This window comes from Eschrichtius robustus, chromosome 14 (genome assembly GCF_028021215.1).
Source record: "Eschrichtius robustus isolate mEscRob2 chromosome 14, mEscRob2.pri, whole genome shotgun sequence".
Lineage (NCBI taxonomy): Eukaryota > Metazoa > Chordata > Mammalia > Artiodactyla > Eschrichtiidae > Eschrichtius > Eschrichtius robustus.
Genome location: NC_090837.1, coordinates 12,404,534 through 12,428,385, shown reverse-complemented (window position 1 = coordinate 12,428,385; position 23,852 = coordinate 12,404,534). Strand labels below are relative to the sequence as shown.

The 23,852-nt window shown below is 48.7% G+C and overlaps 1 protein-coding gene across 1 annotated transcript in view; it reads right to left on the bottom strand.

Moving 5' to 3' along the window:
* Positions 1 to 19,443, bottom strand: part of TESC (tescalcin) — a 63,899-nt gene extending 44,456 nt beyond the window's left edge. The window contains exon 1 of the mRNA XM_068562327.1: positions 19,361 to 19,443. Within this exon, the coding sequence (XP_068418428.1) occupies positions 19,361 to 19,418 (58 nt within the window). The 5' untranslated portion in view covers positions 19,419 to 19,443. The remainder of the gene's footprint in view (positions 1 to 19,360) is intronic.
* Positions 19,444 to 23,852: the final 4,409 nt, after the last annotated feature.

Here is a 23,852-nt window from a genome sequence, read left to right as displayed (position 1 = left end):
ATAGACTTACAGACATAGAAAACAAACTTATGGTTACCAAAGGGGAAAGGGGGGAAGGAGGGATAAATGAAGAGTTTGGGATTAACATACACACACTACTATATATAAAATAGATGAACAACAAGGTGTTACTGTATAGCAGAGAACTATACTCAATATCTTATAATAATCTATAATGGAAAAGAATCTAAAAAAGAAAATATATATGTACAACTGAGTCATTTTGCTATATATCTGAAACTAACACATCGTAAATCAACTATATTTCAATAATTTTTTTTAAATACACTGATCTGTTGAGAAATAATGATCAGAAATTAACACCAACCACATGCTCCTACACCACCTCCATGAAAAATAAGTGAGAGAGACCTGTCATAAAGCCATGCCTGGCGGGTTTCCATTTATACGAAACACTCAGAGAGGCAAAGCCATAGAGACAGAAAGTAGACCAGTGGTTGCCTGGGGCTGTGGAAAGAGAGAGGGAATCACTGCTAATAGCAAAGGAGTTCCTTTGAGGGGGGATGAAAATGTTCCAAAATTAGATTGTTACACAACCCTGTGATTATACTACAAACTGAGGACACTTTAAATGGATGCAATGCAGGGGATGTGAGTTATATCTCAATAAAGACATTAAAAAAGAAGTTAGTGCATAATCATGACAACAATAGCCATTAATTAACAATAGGCATTCATCAAGCTGTGTCCTGGGCACTGTGTTCGATTCTACTCTTGACAAGCCTTGGCTCACATAACCCTCAATCAATCCTATCAGATAGGGACAGTTCTCTCCCCAACCTAGAGATGGGAACACTGAGACCTGCCCAAGGTCACACAGACAGGAAGCGCTGTGTAAACCATAAACCATCTCAGACCAGATTTCTCTAATGAAGAGTTTCCAGCTAACTGCATCCAAAGTGCATGCACACATGACACACGCACCTTTCTGTCCTGCTTGACTGAAAGCAGAGGAATTAGGAGGACAAACTTCCCAATTCTGGTCCCCTCTTTTTGGCACTCAAATCCTCAGAGCCAAGAGCTCAGCCCTCAGCTAAGCTCCTGTGCCCTCTACTCCGGCCCCCAGGCTGACCCTGGGCCCCCTATAAGGTCTGTCCCGTGAGCGCCTGATACACATGTGCCCATGTCACACCCTGGAAGGCCCTGTCTGTTGTCCCCTCAAGGGTTCCCGGGACGGAAGCTTTTCCAGTTTCCCTGCTCCTCACTCTGAGCCCTCTCTCCAGGCCCCTGTGAGGTCACAGTTGCCATGGGAACGAGAGGCAGAGACACCTTGGAGCCTGGCATCTCGACCTCGTTATTTTGGGTATTAGATTTCAACCTGAGGGAAATGTACACCCTTCCATGGGGCTGGTGGGAGTTTCATCTGCCCAATTTTGCGAGGGGGGCGGGGAGGGGGGGGGGCAGTGACTTGTCATTTTGTATCAAAAGCTTAAACAAAAAAGTATACACCTGTACTGCCCAATACAGAGTCACATGTGGCTGCTGAAATGTGCTCAAGTGTAAAAAAAACATACCGGCTTTCTAAGACGTAGTACGAAAAAAACGTAAACTGTCTTAATAATTTTTATATTAATTATATTTGAAATAATATTGTAGTTATAATGGGTTAAATAAAATATATTATTAAACTAACTTCACCTGTTTTTTTACTTTTTTTTTTAAATGTGGCTACTAGAAAATCGGGAATTACATTCCATCTATAGCTCGTTGGAAATTTAGAATTATTCCACCTCGCATTATATTTGTGCTGGACAGTGCTTGGTATACGCGCTCTGAAGCAGCAACTTGAGCCCTAGGAATGAATCCTGAGGAACCGAGACATATGTACAAAGATAAACAGATAAGAGTAATCATCGTTGCCTGTTTCAAACAGTAAAAAATTGGGGCAATGCCGGGCCACGGGAAACGGGTTAAATAAATCCTGGTGCATCCTACACAGCCTGAGAAAATATGTTTAAAATATCGTGGGACATCAGAAAATGTTCCTGGAATATCATTACATGGAAAAACCAACAGGCAACAAAGATCTCATTTACATGAAAGTTCATATTGTTATACAAGTGTGTGCACAAGAAAACTTACGAAAGGGTCACAACAAAATAGTAAATTGTTCCAGATGGTAGAATGACAGGACATTTCCCTCCTCTAGCTCCTTATCTTTGATTATCTGTCCTTTAACTTTTCTGCAATTAATAGGGATTACTTGTGTAATCTTATTTAAATTAAAAAAATTTTAACTTCAACGGCTATAATGAAAACTAAAACAGAAAATACCTAGCGTTGGTGACACTGTGGAGAAACTGGACCCCTCAGACATTGCTGGTGGGAATGGAAAACTGCGCAGCTGCTGTGGAAAACAGTTCGGTGATTCCTCAATAAATTAAACATAGATTTACCACACAATCCAGAAATTCTGCTCCTAAGTATATAACCAAGATAAGTGAAAACATACGCCCACAGAAAAAACCATAAATGAATGTTCACAGCACTACAGTGCACAACAGCCAAAAGGTAGAAACAACCCAGATGTCCATCAACAGCTGAATGGATTAAGAAAGCAGCTCATGGGCTTCCCTGGTGGCGCAGTGGTTGAGAGTCTGCCTGCCAATGCAGGGGACACGGGTTCGAGCCCTGGTCTGGGAGGATCCCACATGCCGCGGAGCGACTGGGCCCGTGAGCCACAATTACTGAGCCCGCGCGTCTGGAGCCTGTGCTCCGCAACAAGAGAGGCCGCGATAGTGAGAGGCCCGTGCACTGCGATGAAGAATGGCCCCCACTTGCCGCAACTGGAGAAAGCCCTCACACAGAAACGAAGACCCAACACAGCCATAAATAAATAAATAAATAAATAAAATATTTTTAAAAAAAATAATAATGAATAAAAATAAATAAAAAATAAAGGAATTAAAAAAAAAAAAAAAAGAAAGCAGCTCATGCATCTCAATATCAAAAAAACAACCCAATCAAAAAATGGGTGGAAGATCTAAATAGACACTTCTCCAAAGAAGACATACAGATGGTCAAAAAGCACATGAAAAGACGCTCAACATCACTAATTATCAGAGAAATGCAAATCAAAACTACAATGAGGTATCATCTCATACTGGTCAGAATGGCCGTCATCAAAAAGTCTACAAACAGAGCTGCAATAAACATTTTGGTACACGACTCTTTTTGAATTATGGTTTTCTCAGGGTATATGCCCAGTAGTACGATTGCTGGGTCATATGGTAGTTCTATTTTTAGTTTTTTAAGGAACCTCCATACTGTTCTCCATAGTGGCTGTATCAATTTACATTCCCACCAACAGTGCAAGAGGGTTCCCTTTTCTCCACACCCCCTCCAGCATTTACTGTTTGTAGATTTTTTGATGATGACCATTCTGACCGGTGTGAGATGATATCTCACTGTAGTTTTGATTTGCATTTCTCTAATGATTAATGATATTGAGCATTCTTACATGGAAGCAACCTAAGTGTCCATCAACAGATGAATGGATAAAGAAGATGTGGCACATATATACAATGGAATATTACTCAGCCATAAAAAGGAATGAAACTGAGTTATTTGTAGTGAGGTGGATGGACCTAGAGACTGTCATACAGAGTGAAGTAAGTCAGAAAGAGAAAAAACAAATGCCATATGCTAACACATACATATGGAATCTAAAAAAAGAAAAAAAATAAAAAGGTCAGAAGAACCTAGGGGCAAGATGGGAATAAAGATGCAGACCTACTAGAGAATGGACTTGAGGATATGGGGAGGGGGAAGGGTAAGCTGGGACAAAGTGAGAGAGTGGCATGGACATATATACACTACCAAACGTAAAATAGATAGCTGGTGGGAAGCAGCCACATAAGCACAGGGAGATCAGCTCCGTGCTCTGTGACCACCTAGAGGGGTGGGATAGGGAGGCTGGGAGGGAGGGAGACACAAGAGGGAAGAGATATGGGGACATATGTATAACTGATTCACTTTGTTATAAAGCAGAAACTAACACACCATTGTAAAGCAATTATACTCTAATAAAGATGTTAAAAAAATAAAAGTCTACAAACAAATGCTGGGGAGGGTGTGGAGAAAAGAGAACCCTCTTGCACTGTTGGTGGGAATGTAAATGGATACAGCCACTATGGAGAACAGTATGGAGGTTCCTTAAAAAACTAAAAATAGTACTACCATACGATCCAGCAATCCCACTACTGGGCATATATCTGGAGAAAACTAATTTGAAAGATACATGCACCCCAATGTTCACTGCAGCACTCTTACAATAGCCAGGACATGGAAGCAACCTAAATGTCCACCGACAGAGGTATGGATAAAGAAGATATGGTACATATATACAATGGAATATTGCTCAGCCATAAAAAAGAATGAAATAATGCCACTTGCAGCAACATGGATGGACCTAGAGATTGTCATACTGAGTGAAGTAAGTCAGAAAGAGAAAGACAAATATCATATGATATCACTTATAAGTGGAATTTAAAAAAATCATACAAATGGACTTATTTACAAAACAGAAACAGACTCATAGACTTCAAAAACAAACTTACGGTTACCAAAGGGGAAAGATGGAGGGGAGGGATAAATCAGGAGTTAGGGATGAACATAAACAAACTACTACATATAAAACAGATAATCAACAAGGACCTACTGTATAGCACAGGGAACTCTACTCAGTGTTCTGTAATAACCTATATGGGAAAAGAATCTGAAAAAAAATGGATATATGTGTATGTATAACTGAATCACTTTGCTGTACACCTGAAACTAACACAACATTGTAAATCAACTATACTCCAACAGGAATTTAAAATTAAATTTAAAAAATAAGTACTAGGGGTGTAATGTACATGGTAAATATAACTAACACTGCCGTATGTTATATATGAAAGTTACTGAGAGAAAACCCTAAGAGTTCTCATCACAAGAAAAGTTTTTTTCTATTTCTTTAATTTTGTATCTATATGAAATGATGGATGTTCACTAAACTTATTGTGATCATCACTTCGTGATGTAGGTAAATCAAATCATTATGCTGCACACCTTAAACTTATATAGTGCTGTATGTCAATTATATCTCAGTAAAACTGGAAGAAGAAAAAAGGCAGCGCAAATAGCTTTTTCCTCCCATATTCAGTTTGCTTGTTTACTAAATACTACATATTTAAGGAAACAAAGAACAATATTTGATTAAAAACTGATTTAATAAAAAAGTGTTCTATCCCTACAATGGAATATTATTTGGCCATAAAAAAAGGATGGAGTACTGACACCTGCTACAACGTGGATGAACCTGGAACACATTCTGCTGCGGCAAAGAAACCAGACACAAAAGGCCACATAGTGTGTGATTCCATTGATGTGAAATGCCCAGAATAGGCAAATCTACGGACACAGAAGTGGATGAGTGGGGTGCTAATGGATATGGGGTCTCTGCCTGGCCCTGGCCCCAACGGTCAGGCTGCCGCCCTGGTATGCTAAGCAAGGAGCCACCGGGGAAGGAGAGTCATACAGACCAGGGGTCAGAGGCAACACTCAGGAAGGAGGGCGGGAGGAGACTAGGCGCCGAGAAACAGGCCCGAAATCTCCCACAAGGTCCAGGCTCCCTCACGTGACTTGCGAGGAAACCGAAGATCCCCATTTACCCACATCCGCTACGGGGTGGTCAGGACTATTTGAGCCTGGCGGTGAGGGGCATATAGAATACCACTTGCTTCTTCCTCCCAGAATCTGGGCTGCCCTCAGGGGTGTGAGGGCCTGACGGACTCCTCCGTGGCACACCTGTATCTGCTCAACCCTCTGACAGGTGCCCCCACCACTCATTAAGAGATATTTACTGAGTGCCTCTGGTTTGCTGGGCACGTGCCAGATGCCAAGGATGCAGACACAGAAGGCAGAGCCCTCACCTCGCTGGGATCCAGGGTGCTAAGTGCAGTGTCCGCTTGCCAAGGAGCACCGAAGTTGGAGCGGGGCTTCCAATCCACGGGGTTGGGGTGGGAGGTGATGCCCGATGGGATCCCAGGGGCTGAGCGCTGGCGCAGGCAGAGTGGGAGGAACTCGGGGAGCTCCAAGCCCTTTAGCATGGGTGGAAGGCGGACTAGGAACGGGGGCACAGGAGTGGGGGGCACACACATCAGACTAAGGCATTGAGACTTCACCCTGAGTTTCCGGAGGATGCTAAGCCACAGAACAAGATCCCATGTGCCCGGCAACCGAATGGAGGGCAGATGCAGATGCTGGGGCTGGGTACCCACTGAGAGGTGGGCAGCTGTAGCCGTCCAGGTAGGGAAGGGCGCTCAAGACACAGCTGAGAGGGCTTCCCTGGTGGCGCAGTGGTTGAGAGTCTGCCTGCCAATGCAGGGGACACGGGTTCGAGCCCTGATCTGGGAAGATCCCACATGCCGCGGAGCGGCTAGGCCCGTGAGCCACAACTGCTGAGCCTGCGCGTCTGGAGCCTGTGCTCCGCAGCGGGAGAGGCCGCGACAGTGAGAGGCCCGCGCACCGTGATGAAGAGTGGCCCCCACTTGCCGCAACTAGAGAAAGCCCTTGCACAGAAACGAGGACCCAACACAGCCAAAAATAAATAAATAAATAAATTAATTAAAAAAAAAAAAAAAGACACAGCTGAGAGAAGCAAGGGCGGTTGAGAGCATGCTGGCTGCTTTCTCCAGGGGCGTCCCAGAGCCACCCTGCCTCCCTCCGTTTCCCCCGGCAGTGCCAGCCTGGATGCAGGCTCTGGGACTCCAAGTGGCATCACTGGGAAGGGCTTGGTGGCTTCCAGGACCCCCAAAGCTCTCCTGCTGGCTGTGCCCCGAGAGACTGGCCAGTACTCAACCCAGGCATTGGCCGAGGTCCTGCAACACAGAGATGCGCCCGGCCAGACAGAAAGGTGAGCTAACCCCATCGCTGCCAAGAGCTGCAGGTTCAACCCCCAGCTTCTCGTCCTACTAAACCTTCTCCCCAAGACTGTTACTTCCTCCTCCGTAACTCAGAGATAATAATAGCACTGCCTACATGAGGCTGTTCATACCACGAAAAACAATCAAATCACATAAACAATATGCATAATCGTCAAAACGTGGGAACCCAAATGGCCATCTACTTGTGAACAGATGAACAAACTGCGGCATCTCCATCCAATGGAACATTATTCCACCATGAGACAGAATGAAGCAGTGACACTTGATACAACCTGGATGAACCTTGAAAACACGACATTAAGAAGCCAGACACGCAAGGCCACTACTGTATGCTTCCTTTTATATGAATCTCCCAAAGTAAGCAAATCCATAGAGACAGAAAGTAGGTTAGTGGTTGCCAGGGGCTACGAGTTGGGAGATTAGAGTGACTGCTGAAGCTTCTTTTTGGGGTGATGAAGATGGTTGGGAAATACAGTGGCGATGGTGGCACAGCACTGTGAATGTGCTTAATGCCACTGAATTGTATGCTTTAAGATGGTTAAGATGGGGGACTTCCCTGTTGGTCCAGTGGTTAGGACTCCACACTTCCACTGTTGGGGGCCCAGGTTCAATCCCTGGTTGGGAAACTAAGATCCTGCAAGCCGCACGGTGCGGCCAAAATAAATAAATAAATAATAAAAATAAAATGGTTAGGATGGTAAATTTTATGTTATGTGAATTTTGCCCCCATTGAAAAGAAATCATGTACACACTCAGCACTGGACCTGGCAGGAGAAGCATAAGATCCTGGAGTCGCCATGCTTGCTATTATTATGTCCCCAAAGCAATAATCTCAAGGTACCTATGTGGCTCTTCAGCTGCCTCCAGGATCCCAGGGGAGAGAGAACTTGTGTACCTCCTGGAATTACAGCCCAAGCAATGACTAAGCCGGGGCCTGGGGAGGGAGAGCAAGGGACCGGCCTCCACAGCCTGGAAGGGACCCTCCCTCACATGCCTGGCACACACAAGATGCTTCACGGTGCCAGATGCCCTGCTCCTCTCCTCCACCTGCCTGCCCCTTGGAAGCCATGTGCTGGGCATGTACACATTCCAGACCACACCTCATTGCTGGGAATTTAAAGTAATCCAAAGATGCACCTGGGTGCACTCGGTCTTGAGAATGAAGTTATCAAACTCACTCTATTCCAAAGCAGAAGCAACGACAAGAAGATTAATTGCTGGCCTTCCTCCAGCAGCTTTCAAACCCTTTGCTCGAAAACTTCAACCCGCTTTGTAAGTGCAAAAGCCGAGGGGTTCCCAGGAAGAGCTGCCCCAGGCCCATGCCAGCCTGAGGACGGCATTTATTTTAGGTACCGAGGGTCTTGTTAGGATATTTCGTTTTGTTTTGTTTTCTGCACAGAATGAATCCTCCAAATCTCAGGACTGGAGGGGACCCTGGGACAGACTGAAGGGACATGATTTTAGAAAACATTCTCCCCTCATGAGCAACGAGACAACTCAGAAAGCTGTCAGAGTGGGTGAGCATGACTCTCAAAATCACACAGACCATGCTCTGCTCATCCACGCTCACCTTCCTACGGCTAGCTTCTGTTCTTTCCCATTTGCCTTAGAGCAGAAATAATAACCACCAAGTGTCAGCATTTACTCAGAGGCAGGAACTAAGCCAAACACTTGACACACATGATCTTATTTAGTCTCATCACAGTGCCTGCCTCTCCTGGGGGTTGTCACACCCATTTTACAGATACGGAAACTGACTCTCAGAGAGGGTAAGTCACTCGCTGAAGGTCACACAGATATGAGTGGCAGAACTGGGATTTGAACCCAGTTCTGTGACTCCAGAATCTGTTCTCATGACCATCTGCTGTGCTGTCTGCCAAAACTAAGAAGTGACTGGGACAACGAATACACACCATTTACATCACTAAACAAAGAGAGATGTCTCCATTTTAATAAAAAGACTAAAGATGAGGAAGGGAGAAAAGCAACAGTTAATCAGCGGAGATTTGGGCACTTTTCAGAGCCTCTAGGGAACTGGTTTTCACATTCTTCCAGAACTATCTTCAGCTCCAGATTTACCAAAAGCACGAGGGCTTATTATGGTAGGACATTTAGGTAAAGAACTCCAGTTTCAGGACTTCCCTGGTGGTCCAGTGGTTAAGACTCCACACTTCCAAAGCAGGGGGTGTGGGGTAGATCCCTGACTGGGGAACTAAGATCCCACATGCCACGCAGCACGGCCAAAAAATAAAAAAATATTAAAAATATATAAAAAAGAAAAAAAAAAGAACTCCAGTTCCTTCTACAAGGAGCTAACACAGACTTTGCATTCCACTATGAACCCATGAAGCACTGGATACAATTAGAAAAAAATTTAAGACATCACTAAGCTTGAAAGAAAGGGAAATCCCCAGGTGCCAGAAGCAAGGAGGGGACTCAGACCCAGCAAGTGAGGTGGCCCAGGGGTACCAGAATATTTCCAGGCTCTCACAGCAAAGGGTGTGGCTTCTAGCCCACTGAGTGACAGCAGTGGCCTTGGGTCCATATGAGTTAGAAGTGAGACTCCTATCAAAAGCTAGAGCACAAAGGGCTGCCTCTCCATATAAGGTGGGGCAGAAAAATGTTCCCTGCTGGCCCAGAGAATCAACAAGGAAGCTGACTCTGCAGAAGAGGTGGCAGGGTGCAGAGGAGAGGAGGGGAACTCTGTGATGAATCAAAACTCCAGGCCTGTGTCATTCACGAGAGAAAAATCCAAACCTCTGTGGTGCAGGAAAGCCAAATTGAGGAATTAATGTAAAAAGTGTTTCCAGACCAGTGAAAGCCCTAAGGTACCCAGAACAACAAATGCAAAGCACTGTGTGAGGTACTTCTATAGCCCAGGGCACAGGGTACTCTCATGGGGGAGGTACTTCAGCTAAGCCCATCTCCACTTGGTTTGGCCTCAGCATGAATCTGGAGATGAGTGAAAACCAGGGGGGAGCCAGCCCAGAGATGAGCTCAAAATCAAAAACCAAACTACACAGCAAATGACCACCATATGGGAGAATCAGCAGACACAATTAATAAATGGAATGGACCCCCAAGATGATGAGACAGCAGAAACTATACAATAAGCTTTAAATTATTACAAATAATATAAGAACAGTGCCCTATGACACAAGCACTGAATCTGAAAACCTTATAGAACTTACAAAATGTTTCTTTTTTAAGTCTATGGAATTTAAAAAACTAAGTTGGGTTAAGGCAGCAATGCTGTAATAGCTAAAGAGAGAATTAGTGAATTGGAAGACAGACCTAAGGAAACAAATCAAAATACAGCACACAGCAACAAAAAGATAGGAAATATGCAAGAAAAGTAAAGAGGCATTCAGGACAGAATGACACGGTTCATCACCTTTCAAAAGTAATTACTGAGGAAAAATATTAGGAGAAAGGGGAGAGATAATATCTTCATTATGGAAGATATCAGTCATTTTTAGAATAATACAGCATAAACCATTCCCAGGCAGGATAAATTAAATCCACACCTACACAAAGCACCTAAAAAACCACCACCAACAAATATTTTTAAACAGAGGGGAAAAAGCAGATTTCTACAAAGAAATATCAATCAGACAAAAGAGCTGACTTTTCAACAGCAAAAAGAGACCAAAAACTCAGTGCTGAGAGAAAACATGCAGCAACCTCAAATTTGATACCCAGCCAAATGATCATTCCTGTAGCCTGGCAAAATAAAGACATTTTCAGACAAAGCTGACAACTCAGAGAGACTCATTGCAAACTCCATGGAAAGGTGTGTTACATAAGAAGAAACTGAATTTGGGGACTTCCCTGGTGGTCCAGTGGGTAGGACTCCGTGCTCCCAAGTCAGGGGGCCCGGGTTCGATCCATGGTTGGGGAACTAGATCCCATATGCATGCTGCGACTAAGAGTTCGCATGCCAAAACTAAGAAGCCCGCATGCCCCAACTAAAAAAGGATCCTGCATGCTGCAACAAAGATCCTGCGTGCCACAACTAAGACCTCGTACAGCCAAAATAAATAAATACTAAAAAAAAAAAAGAAACTGAATCTGTAAGGAAGAATGGTTGCAAAAATTAATAGAGTCTGCATAAAACAAAAACCAATACGTAGGTTTTTAAATTAGAGAAAAAATACTACAGAGTAATACAAATTAAAGCATGCTAAGGTCCCCGATCATTAGCACAACATCAAGAAAATGACAAACTTGAGGCATGTCAAAGATGGCAGATGTGTCACAAGTGATATGAATTACTGAAAGAAGTTACAGAATACCCTTAAAAAGGAGATATATGGCCAGCTTCTGAAAGGTTTACAATCGAAATGATCTGTACCTGCCAACAACTATTGAACACTTATGACGTGTGAAGAGCTTTACTCAAATTCTCATTCAATCCTCACAGCAGCCCTGGGACACATTCCCATCATACAGATGAGGAAACTAAGACTCAGGGAGGCAAAGTTTCTTGCTTAGACAGTAAACAGCAGCATCGTGATTCAAACCCACTTCTACCTGCTGGTAAAGGTCAAGGTGGTGGAAGGCTAGTCTGTGTCCACGTGGGACTCTGGTTGAGGCCTTAGAGATGCAGGAGAGGACAAGATAAGGGAACCCCTGAGGACTACCAGGTGGGTGAGGCCTGTGAAGTGCTGGGCGCTCAGCTGGGGTTCTCTGATCACTGAGACCCTGGCATGGGTGCTCAGGAGCTGGGAAGGGCCCCCCACCCTTCTCTTGCCATCGCTGTATAACTCAGTCACACCAACCGTGCTGCTGTCTCCTGCCTGGCCACCGGCCCTCCCTCCCAGAGGCACCTGGGCCCTGAGACCTAACTGCTCCCTTTCACCTCCCAGGGAGCTGTGCTGAGAACAGAAGGCCCACTTCTGACAGCCTGCCCGTCCACAAAGGTCACACTGTCGGGACAACAAAGGGCCTTTTTGTCCTTGCACTTAAGGTGATTTCCACCACTGGCAGAAATCACCCACTTGACCTTCTGGTTTTATGAATTAATAATAAAGATGGAGCCGGTGACAGGATGGCTGGCAGGACCAAGGTGCCAGGCTCCTCCTCGTCACCTTGCCCAGCCTCTCCAGGCTGGGAAAAGGTGCCCTGCCTTATCTTCCCAAAGCAGTGGGCACTCCTGAGCCAAGAACGCCTTGTTCCCCGGGCTTGAGATAGCAGATACTAAAGTGCTTTGCAAAAGTAGAAGCATCTTATCGAGGCATTTTGTCTGTTGGATTGGGCCGTATGGCATATCTGAGCAGTGATTAAATTCCAGGCTGCATTCTGGGGACCATTAACTCACAGAAAAATTATCCTGCCAGCGTGGGGATGGGGGAGGTGAGAAAGAAAGATGCATAAGGGATCTAATTACTACTAATCCGTGGAGCTGGGAAGTCTTGGAGTGGATTGTCAGTTGCTTTCATGCAGAGAAAACACTACTTCTGAAACAGACGTGAGCCACACAGTCAGACCCAGGAAATGGAGGGGGTTTCTTCTTCTTAGCCCTCCCCATACCCCTCACACTGCTCATCACCAAGCTTGCCCTCCCCGGGGGTTTGGGGGGGAGGGGGGCGTAGCCCACACTTCTAGAACTTTCCACATCACCCAGAGCTAATACTATCTGCCTTGAGGTCCGATTCTCCCCTTGCCAACTGGGTAAACAAGTGTGTGGAACACTGTTAACAAGGTCATGGGGCAGCAGTGTTGCCTCTCACAGATAATACGACCTGGGGTCACTCACACTCTCCACCTATGTTATATCACATGGGAGAGGCAGTTTCTCCTTGCACCCGAAAAAGATAGCTTTTTGTTTTTTTTTTACAGTGTATTCCTAAATTTATTTTTATTTATTTTTTATTGAGTATGGTTGCTTTACAATGTTGTCTTAGCCTCCACTGCACAACAGAATGAATCAGCCATACACATACAGATATCCCCTCCCTTTTGGACTTCCCTCCCATTTAGGCTACCACAGTGCACTAGGTGAGTTCCCTGTCCTATACAGCACGTTCCCATCAGTTGTTCATTTTATAAATAGTATCAATAATATATATGTGTCAATCCTAGTCTCCCAATTCCTCCCACCCCACCCCTTTCCCCCTTGGTATCCATACATTTGTTCTCTACCCCTGTCTCTACTTCTGCTTTGCAAGTAAGATCATCTATACCATTAAAGAGGCCTTGTTTTGAATTTGGGTTCCACACACAGCATCTAAGTGACCTTTTTTTTTTTTTTTTAAGTGACCTTTTTTTAAATTATATTTTCTTTGTTTTTATTGAAGTATAATTGATTTATAATATCAAAATCGTGTTAGTTGCAGGTGTACAGCACAGTGATTCAGTTATACGTATGCATCTAAGTGACCGTGAGCAGTCACCTGCATGTCTGAGCCTCAGTTTCCTCATCTGTAAACGGTAACAAAAGTCCCACTGGGGGGGCTTCCCTGGTGGTGCAGTGGTTGAGAGTCTGCCTGCCAATGCAGGGGACGCGGGTTCCAGCCCTGGTCTGGGAGGATCCCACATGCCGCGGAGCAACTGGGCCCGTGAGCCACAATTACTGAGCCTGCGTGTCTGGAGCCTGTGCTCCGCAACAAGAGAGGCCGCGATGGTGAGAGGCCCGCGCACCGCGATGAAGAGTGGCCCCCGCTTGCCGCAACTAGAGAAAGCCCACGCACAGAAACGAAGACCCAACACAGCCATAAATAAATAAATAAATAAATAAAGGAAAGAAAAAAAAAAGTCCCACTGGGCTCTTAGGCGGATGAGATGATGGATGGAAAAGGCCCAAGAAAGAGCAGCTATTACCTCATCCACAGCTCTAGACCATCTCGTTGACCGCCACATCTTCAAAGGGGTGGAACTGGTGGTTCAGAGAGGGCTGCAGCCTGGACCAGGCATCTCAGCACTGCCGCATGGGGCAAGCCCGATGATCGCCGGCCTCCTGGCCCTACTCTGCAGCTACTGCTAACACGGGATGACCGGATCCAGGTGCACAGAGTGAAAAATGGGCCAGAGCAAGGGGCGCTTTTGGGTGCCCAGGAATTAGTTCACTTGCTATCCAGCCCTTTCCTGCACGTTTCCACACTGTGAGCAACCAGGGAGTGGGCAGAGGTCTGGACAACCCGCCCGACCAAGGTAGTAAAGGTTCCAGAGGGCTGGGGGTCACTTGGCCCTCCCTGCTGTGGTCTTGACCACTGCCCCCAGGGCCCCCGAGAGCTCAGCCTTTGGGGACCAGTCCTCCAGATATGTTTGTTCCTCCCTCAGCAGGGAGCCACCATTTTTCATTCTTCTAAAAAAATTTAAGTGCTCTTATTATTACTTTCTTATTGGGGTCTGATTTACATACTGTGGAATGTATCTCCACTGTTTTAAGAATCTCAGGAAAGCTGAGGGCCCACATCTCCCAGAGCCCCACGGACACAATTCTGCACCCCACTTTATGGGTTTCAGAGACTCCCCAAGGATCCCAAGTTAAAACCACGGTCCACCCCAGAGGAAACGGAAAGGGATCCAATAGGTCTTGTTGGCCATTTAGCTCCACAAGCCTTGGTGACAACAGGATGAACACAGTGGTACCTGCCGGTCCGCCCTTACCCCTCAAGGTCCCGAGCTTCAGGAAGGCAGGGGAGGTGTCTGGTGCACCAGGGAATGTGGCATGGGGTGAAGGGGCTGAGGCTGTGGTCTGGGGCTGCTTGAAGACTTTATAACCCAGGAGTACTGCCCAGCCGGGAGATTCCAGTGGAAAATGCAGTGCCACCCCTAGAAGCCAGTCCAGGCCACACAGGCCTCCCGCGTCTCTGGTTCCCTCCCCAAAGGATGAGGTCCGGGGGTCAGACCAGGACTTGAATCCCGCCTCTGCTTCTCAGCGGCCTGTGGCAGTCACGTCCTCTCTTCAACCTTGACTTCCCCATCTCTGGAATGGGAAGGCCACAGCGTTCCTGGGAGGATTCCATGAGCCACTGCGGGGAAACTTCATAGCTCAGCACAGTGTTCGGCAGATGACAGGCGCCCGATAAACATTAGCTCTAACCATCATGAGGTCTGAACTCTAGATCTGGGAGATTGATTTTTCTTCTTTCTTCTGGCAGCTTCTTGGCATCTACACAGACATGCCTGTGGAGCTGTTCTGGAGCCTGAAGGAAAAATAGACCCCTCCACCTTTCCCAGATTCCTCCTCGTATTCTTTCCTTTCCAATTCCAGGAGCAGACACGGGGTTGGGGGGACAGGAAGGGGGGGCCACCTCCGGGCCAGCTCAAGGTGGTGACAGGGAACATGCCACGGTGAGTGATTCCTTTCTTCCTGTCCAGCGTCCACGTCACACCTTGGGACACACACTGGGCTTGACACCACGCCTGCCACGGAGAAAGGCCAGCTCACCACTCGGACACACAACCAGAATGCCTTCGCTCGGGTTTTTAATATGAATTTTAACAGTCTAGGTAGTCAGCTTTCCTGGCGCAGAGAAGATGTTTGGGAGTACTTGTCTATGCTTTAAATCAGTCGATGAGACTCTGACAGGCAAGGAGAGGTGGGCGTGCGGACCCAAGGAAGCCCTGCGTGAGCGAGCTTGCGCTCAGGCCTATTTTTGGCGGGGCTGACGTGGCCAAGGCCAGCTGCTGGTGCGGCACTAGATTTTATACCGGACACTGGCTCCTGGGCAATACTCCCTGGGTTATAAAGTCCCCAGGGCCTTCACCCCTTCAACGTGAACCTCTTGTGTTCTCACTGAGTACAAAGGCGAGTACACTGCCCACTCTCAGGGAGCTCCAAGTTTCAAGGGGGTAGCAGGTGACGAAGCTGACAATTATAACAGGGTGTGATGTGAGCTATTATGGGAGGGAATGCAGGGGCTGCGGGAGTGCTGAGGACAGGCATTTAACACACAAAGGTTGGAAGGAGGGTAGCTGGGGATGGCTTTCTGGAAGGAAACAATAGCTAAGCTGAGCTCTGAACGAGGAAGAGCATGAGTTTCATAAAGAGGGGGGCAAAGAGGAAACGTGCGCGGTCTTCACCTGGGTGGTGGTCACAGAAGTACGGCCATATGCAAATGCCGAATTATGTGAGATGGAAAGAGTGCTCCAGGCACAGGGAACAGATTGTGCAAAGGCCAGGTGGTGAGAAAAATATATGGGCAGGCTGTTCCTACCCCTTCTGGGTTCCTAGAAATCTGAGGGGCAACGAAACACAGTGAAAGCACAGCAGTGGCAGGACAGTGAACCTGGGGATCCTGAGATCCCCTACTCCTCCGCGTATGAGCTGTGGGATGGGAGGCAAGTTGCTTTACTCCTCTGAGCCTCTGTAAAATGGCCATAGTACCACCTTCCCTGGAGGATTACCATGAGGATTCCAAGAGAGTGCATGCAAAGGGACCAGGCTGATTCTTCAAATCAGGGACCACCCTGGGCCTCAGAGAGGCGGGGGAAGCCTAGCAACCCTGTGGGCACAGCCTGTTCTCTGGCTGCCCTGGACCTAGGCTCTTCCCCCTTCTCAGGGATGCTTCCCAAGGGTTCTTACAGGAACACTCCACCCAGCCCGCAGGATGCAGGGAGCTGACGTTCCCATACCAAGTCAAGCACTGCCACACATAACATACACCCTCTTGTTGAATCTATACCGCCACCCCACGATCCAGGTGGGAGCACTAACGCTCAGAGAGGTAAAACGACTTGCTTAAGGTCATGCAGCTGTGAAGAAGTGGCACCAAGACTTAACTCTTACTTGCGGCTCAGAGCAACCAGGACCTATCAATGTATTTAAAGCATGGCTGATAATACTAAACACTTGTGCTTGCTCTAAATACTTCACGTGAATTCACTCACTTAATCCTTCCCAACAACTCAGAGGAAGGTACCACTTTTATCCTGATTTTATAGTGCATGAAACTGAGGCACTCAGGGCATAAATGACTTGCCCAAGGCTACATATCTATCAAGACCCCTTAAATCAGGTTCCCATCCCAACCTGAGCCCTATGTCCACGTCCTCATCTCATACCAACCTCATTCATTGTCCTCAGCTTGTTCCTGTCAAAGGACCTTTGCATTTGCTGTGCCCTCTGCTCCAAATGCACTTCCGACTGGTCTTCATGCAGCTGGCTCCTTCTTACTTGGGTCTATTCCATTATCACCTCCCCCACGAAGCCCTCCTGGTCCCCTCGAAAGAAATGTTTCCTTGCCCCTCCCCCAACTCTCATGCCGTCGGATTGTATCTTCTTCACGGAACTTGACACCAATGGGTTGATCTGTTTATACTGTGCATCTCCCCTCAGGAAATCAACCTCTCTGGGTCTGAATGGATAAAAGTGCTCAGGCTGTGCCAACGCCTTTCACAGAACTAGGGGGAAGTTTCCACCTACTTGAAGTTCAGATAACGGAAGGCATTATCCTCCCCTCTAGTCTGACCTCAGAACTCCTTCCCTGACCGCCTCTGTCTCCCCTCCCTCTTCCGGGTGTGAAATCTGAGTTCTGAGCAGCAAAAAGGGAAGTCACATCAGCCACCTCTAGGAAAGCAACAAAGCACGGAACCCTCAGCTTCTGTCATCCGGGTAGGAGGCTGGGCCCAGGAAACTGACAAGATTCCCAGCATGCTCTGCAGCCCCATCACCTGTCAAACCCACAACCAGATGGAATTCCCCCAGACTGCCTGCCACGGGGGCTGCCTGAGAGACTGAGGCCAGCCCTCCCTTCCTGCAGAGATCCCAGCCTCAGAGAACCCCCATTTCTAACCAGCCAGATTCAAGGCAGCCAGAGGGCACTCAAGAAATAATAAAAACAGGGGAAATCCAAGAAAGTCAGGTGACAGGAATCCTACCTCCTCTCTCACGTGCGCTTTGGGGTTGAACTAGACTTTATAAAACTTTTTGAGTAAGTGAAATAGTCACACATGGTTCAAAATGAAAACATAAAAAAGTTAACAGTGAAAAGCTCACTCCCCCTTCATCTTTTCTACCAAATCCCCCAATAAGTATTCATTATTCTTAATTCCTTGATGCAAATAAAAGTTACAAAAATATACTCTTACTCCTTCTCTTTAAAAAAAAAAAGGGGGTTCCATATGATATATATGCACCACAACTCTTTTTTTCTCCAGTTGAAGATAGCTCTGTATTTGTACACAGGAAGGTGTCCGCATACATGTCTGTGTATGTATGCATGTGTAGACGCAGACACCAATTATTAAGGGCTTTCTGTAATTTTCACCCAATTCTCCTGGAAAGAGGTGTTTAGATTGGGAGTAAGGTGTTCAGATTGGGAGTCAGGAGGGGTCATTTTTCAGCCCACGCACAAATGGCGGGGCCGCTCCCTCCAGTTGATCAACCATGGACGCAGACTGTCTGCACTGAACTCGAAGCAGGCACCAGGAGCCAGCTCCTGACTGGAAATAACAGCTGCAGCTCCCGTTTTCTTGAGCATTTCTCTACAAGATACTAGCAGAAACCCCATTCTAGAAAGAAGGAAACAGAGACATAGAGAGGTAAAGTGACTAGCCCAAGGACACACAGCCAGGAAGTAGCGCTGGCGGGGTTGACACCCGGTCTGCCCATTGCCAAGGCCAGTCTGCCCACTCACCTGGCCTCTCTCGGTCTTCAGTCCACATCCCCCTTCACAGTCCGTAATAGAACCGGGTGCCCCGAAGTCAGGGCCCAGGATCAAGTTCCCAGCCCGGCTGGACTTGGGCGGTCAGGCGCTTCCGCCATCACTCCCCTGCGGTCAGCTCGGCCCGCAGCCCGGCCTCCCGGTGCGCCCTGCCCCGGGCGGATACGGGGCGCACAGCCTCTGCGGGCCCGGGAGTCCGGGCGAGCTCCACGAAGGTCGCCGGGCTCCAGCAAAGTGCTCTTCGGGCGCTGCCTCGCTTAATCCTCCCAGTTACCCATGGCGGGTAGGGGGGGAACCGCCTGAACCCATTTTACAGACGGGAGGCTCAGAGACCCGCTCACCCGCGCTAAGGTCGCGGGGCCGGGCTCCGGGCTCCCACCCAGCTCCCGCCGACTGAAAAACTTTCCTCCCCCTGCGTAATCCTGAATCCAAACGACTTTCAGGTGCGGGTCGCGTACAACAGCTGAGCGTCCGTGGACGCTAGCTCTCCCGGGCCCGGGAGCCCGGACACTGCTCCCTCCCGGGTCCGCAGTCCCAGGTTCAGGGGTTCCCAGCCAACTCCGAGAGCACCGAGGCACAGCTGCCGCGACACTTACTCAGCATCACCGCAGCCTGCAAAGTGGCCGGCGGGGACCCATTTGAAGGAGGGGGAGACTGAGGCGCAGAGAGAGCCAGCTACTAGCCCAAGGTCACACAGCGCGGTGGCCCGAAGCCGAGCGGGTGGCCGTGGGCTGGGAGCCCCCGTGCCAGCCGGCCGGCGGTCGCGGTCCCCGCCCCCGTCCCCTGCGGGATACTCACAGCCCGTCTTGCCCTCGAGCTCCCGCACCTCCTCGGACGCGGAGTGGGTAGCGCCCATGGTGCCCGCGGCGGGGGCCCGGGTGCGCTCGTTCCTCCCAGGCCCTGGGCTGGCGTCGGCTGCGCAGCGGCAGGTCCGGCCTCGGGTCCGACACAGGTCGGGACGCCAGGAACTGGTCTGAGCCGCGGGTTCCGCGTGGGGTGCGAGCGCGGCCTCTTATAGCGGCGGCGGGCGGAGCGCCACGGTCCTAGTGCGCTCCGGCTTCGCTCATTGCCGGGAGGGGGAGCGCCCCGCCCCGGGCCGGAAACGTCGGGGAGAGGGGTGGGGAGAGGAGGGGGACCCAGGTTCCCCATTCCCCGCAACCGCGGCCGTGCTCGTCGCGCCTCACCTCTTCCGCACCCCTGCCGGCTCTGGGAAGAAGGTGTGAGCAGAGTTGGGGGTATAGGTAGGAGGGATCAGACCCCACGGAGGTTCCATGCCCTCCCCCACCCCTGTTCCACTACACATCCTCCCAGATGTCGGGAGGGAAACTCCCTGGGAACAATGGAGAAGGACAGCGTTAATTATCTCTATGGTGAACAGCAATAAAGATAATATAATAATAATAATCCAACCTGAATGCGCAAGTGGGGGGGCTTTCTTTGGCTTATTCCAGGAAAGCCCACCCTGATGAAGTGGGCACACCCACGTACAAGACTGGCCTGTCCTAGCTGCTCAGCCTAGTTGCTTAGGGTGGGGACGTTCTCAGTCTTTAGGTTCAGGCATTCTGACTCAGGCAGGGCCCAGGAGGCTGCATTTCAGACTACCAGAGAGGATGCCATCCTTCTGGGAGAAGTTTTGCCTGAAGCTGGCTGAAGGAGTTGGGTTCCGTAACTAGGCTGGGTGACCCCAGCCAATCCTGCCACCTATCTAACCATGATTCCTTCTCCTTAAGATGGGGATAATAATAGTTAATGAGACATACATCAGAAAGGCCTGGCCTGGGACACAGCGCAAGAGAGCCGCTGTGGAATCATGTCCACTTTACAACAGAGGAACTGGTTCTCAGAAGGGTCACAAAGCCAGGGCATTAATTCAAAGTCAACACTTTCCCTGCCTCAAGCCCAGACCATTGTGCTCCACAGTGCCTGGTGACGTGGCCATCAAGGATTGGCATGTATTCAGGGTCTGTCCTGGGTGCCAGGCTCTGTTGATAGTGCTGGGGGGTGGCGGTCATGGAGACTTGAGCCGGCTCACCTACATCCGCGTCACAGAGCGCTGGGGAGGGAGAGCTGAGAACCAGGTACCCATACCTCCAAGCTGAGGGTTATAGCCCCTTCCAGGGACAAGGATGCCGTTCAGAGTCACCAGGGGGCTCCTGAAACCTGCCAGAGCAGCAGAATCAGCCCCCTCCTGATTGAAAATCCAGCTCCCCTTTACACTCTGTCAGGACACTCACAGAGCTGGGGTGGCACCTGGAATGTGCATTTGCAAAGCTCGCACGCACGGGCAGTGCTGAGACCTAGCCAAGCTGGGGAAATGTTGGCTGAGGGACATCAGCTGGTCCAAGCAAACTGGAAAGCCGCCTGGGAGACTGCATGTCAGGTCAGAAGGAATCTAGAAACCCAAAGTGGCCTCTGGATCAAGAAATGGGGCCCTGGACCCCTTGGGAATTACCCACAACTGCTGGACACAATTTTGTTCCGACTTAAAATATCTGTTCCTGGAATTTTATTAAATTATCCAAGGATTAAATGCTGGGGCTTTTTGCTGGGGAGATAGAAAATGACATTCTCATGGCTGTATCTCCTCCCCCTTGGCATGGTTGCTCTCAGAGCTGGTACAGTACAGGTGGGTGGGGGTAAAAGCCCTGGGACAGCGCCCTGGGGCAGGGAGGGAGCACGTGGCCTTGCTCTGCCCCTCAGGTGATCGCGGAGAGACTCCCAGGGTATGGGGTGAAGGGAGGTGGTCTTTACTCCATCATCTGTCTACACAGTCAACTTCATCTCAAGCTCCGCTGGCCACGGTCAGTTTCTAGACAAGCATTTGTGCTGGTCCCTTCTGCCAGGAACTCCGCTGCTCTCCCTTTTCCCATGATCGCGGCTCCTCAGATCTCAGCATAAACATCACCTCCTTGGAGAGTCCTTCTCAGGGCCCCCATCCCGCTCTCCTGGGTCTGCTGCCATACAAGCCGCCTTCACCAGCCAGCGGGAGCTGGAAGGCTGGGTGTGATGACCACAGGGAATTTGTTCCTGATGGCAGGGCTTGGAGAAATAAATCAGGAGCTCCTTGTGGCAGCAGGAAGGCACAATGTGCAGGCTTGCTTGTTCATTCATTGATTCATCGCCCATTTATCGAAGGCCTGCTGTGTACAGGGGACTGCCTGGGGCCTGGAGCCACATTTCTGCTCCTAAGAGAGTCCTGGAGGAGTGGGAGACAGACACACAGGAGGTGACAACGCAGCGGGGTAAACAAGGCCCCGCAGAGATCTGGAATGTTCGAGCTGGAATGGCCGCTGGAGAGACTCTGTTAACCCCTAAGCTGAGCTTTGGGGAGTCCATGACTGTCCCAAACTGTGGTCCCAAAGGGACATGCCAGAGGCAAATACTGGCCGGACAGAAGTACCTGTGAGGTTTGGGGGCCCTGCGGTCACCCACCCTCTGCCTGGGCTTTGCCTCCTTCTCTGGCAATGACGCACACACACGGCAGGGCTCTCTGCACACAAAGCCTGCTGCCACTGTTCCAGGGCGTCAGGCCTTTAATTCAATCCTGCTAATGGCGTCAGAGCACCAAGGAGGTCTGGAGCGCTGCGTGGGGTCTGGCTGGGCTGATTGGATCAGTTGTCTGGAGCCCTGGAAGAGGGGGCACCCTGTGTGGTGATCTTTATCCTCCCCCTCACTCAATGTGACCTTCGGAGAGCTAGGGAACACTTTGGTCACCAGGCAACTGCCTCTCTTCTCCCAGAGGAGCTGATTACAAACAGTGGCTGTGGTGAGAATGGCTGGTACCTGTGAGGCCACCAAGGGCAGCTGAGCCCAGAGATGGTGAGGATGGTCTTCATTCGTCTAAGGGAAACAGACTACCGAACCACACTTGGGCAAGTGGCTTTGCCTCCCTGGGCCTCAGTTTCCCATCTGTAAAGTGGGAATAACAATGGTGCCCTCTTCATGATGTTTATGAGGGTTAAATGTGGATTCATATATCTAAAGGGCTTAAAACAGTGCCTGACACAGGAAGTGCTATCCAGTGGGGTGCAGGTAAACAGGCCCTGAGAAAACAGAGGGGAAGCTCTACTTTGCAACATTGCCAATTTCCCTGTTGTAAATACTCCCACCATGGTCAATTTCAAGCGACCAATAACTGAACAATGGGCTTGCAAAATTCCTGAATGTTTAATAATTTGTTCTTGCAAGCTGGTCTGAGACAACTCAGCACACCACTACACAGTAGGCTGTTATTATGATTCATATGTTCATGTGTCCATTCATTCATCTATTCACTCATTCACTACTGAGTGCCAGGAATTCAGATACTACAGTGAGGTAGTCAGTTTCTGACCTCAGAGTCTGGAAGGAAAAAGATAGGAACAGACCATCATCATTAGTGCCTACACTACTGGGTACCCAATACATGCCCATTTTATTTTTTTTTAATTTTTAAAATAAATTTATTTATTTATTTTTGGCTGCGCTGGGTCTTCGTTGCTGCACACGGGCTTTCTCTAGTTGCAGTGAGCGGGGGCTACTCTTCGTTGCGGTGTGCAGGCTTCTCATTGCAGTGGCTTCTCCTGCTGCGGAGCATGGGCTCCGGGCACGCGGGCTTCAGTAGTTGTGGCTCGCAGGCTCCAGAGCGCAGGCTCAGTAGTTGTGGCGCACGGGTCCAGCTGCTCTGCAGCATGTGGGATCCTCCAGGACCAGGGTTCGAACCTGTGTCCCCCGCACTAGCAGGCGGACTCCTAACCACTGTGCCACCTGGGAAGTCCTGCCCATTTTATTGATGGGAAAACCAAGGTGTTCAGAATGGATGGTAAACCAGAATCAGAGTACATATATGCAGTTGTGTAAATGGCAGTTCACCCGTATTGCTCTCCTGGCCCTCTGATCACTTAGCTTGGGGGGTCTCCAAAGGGTTGGCAATGTTCTGGGAGCAACAAAACACTTTTCTTAATTTGGGGACCACTGACCCTATGAAAGTTACAGGGATTCCAAGTGCCATCTTGCTTGGCCTTTGACTTAGAGCAGACCACACCTAACCACTTCAAACAAGTAAGGATTGGTGCAGCTCTTGTAAATTACGTCCAGGGAGGGAAACCCCAGAAATGGCTACACCAGTGTCCTGACTCTGAAACAGCTTTTCCCTTAAGCTCGTTTAAGCTCCTTATGCCGGTCTCATATGTCTTGGTCTCTTGGTTTCAGCGTGAATGGAATCAGAGAAGAATCATCCCTAATTTGAATTTTGAATTAAAGGTGTCCTTTTGGTTATCTTTTATTTGTTTTATTTATTTATTTTTTTGTT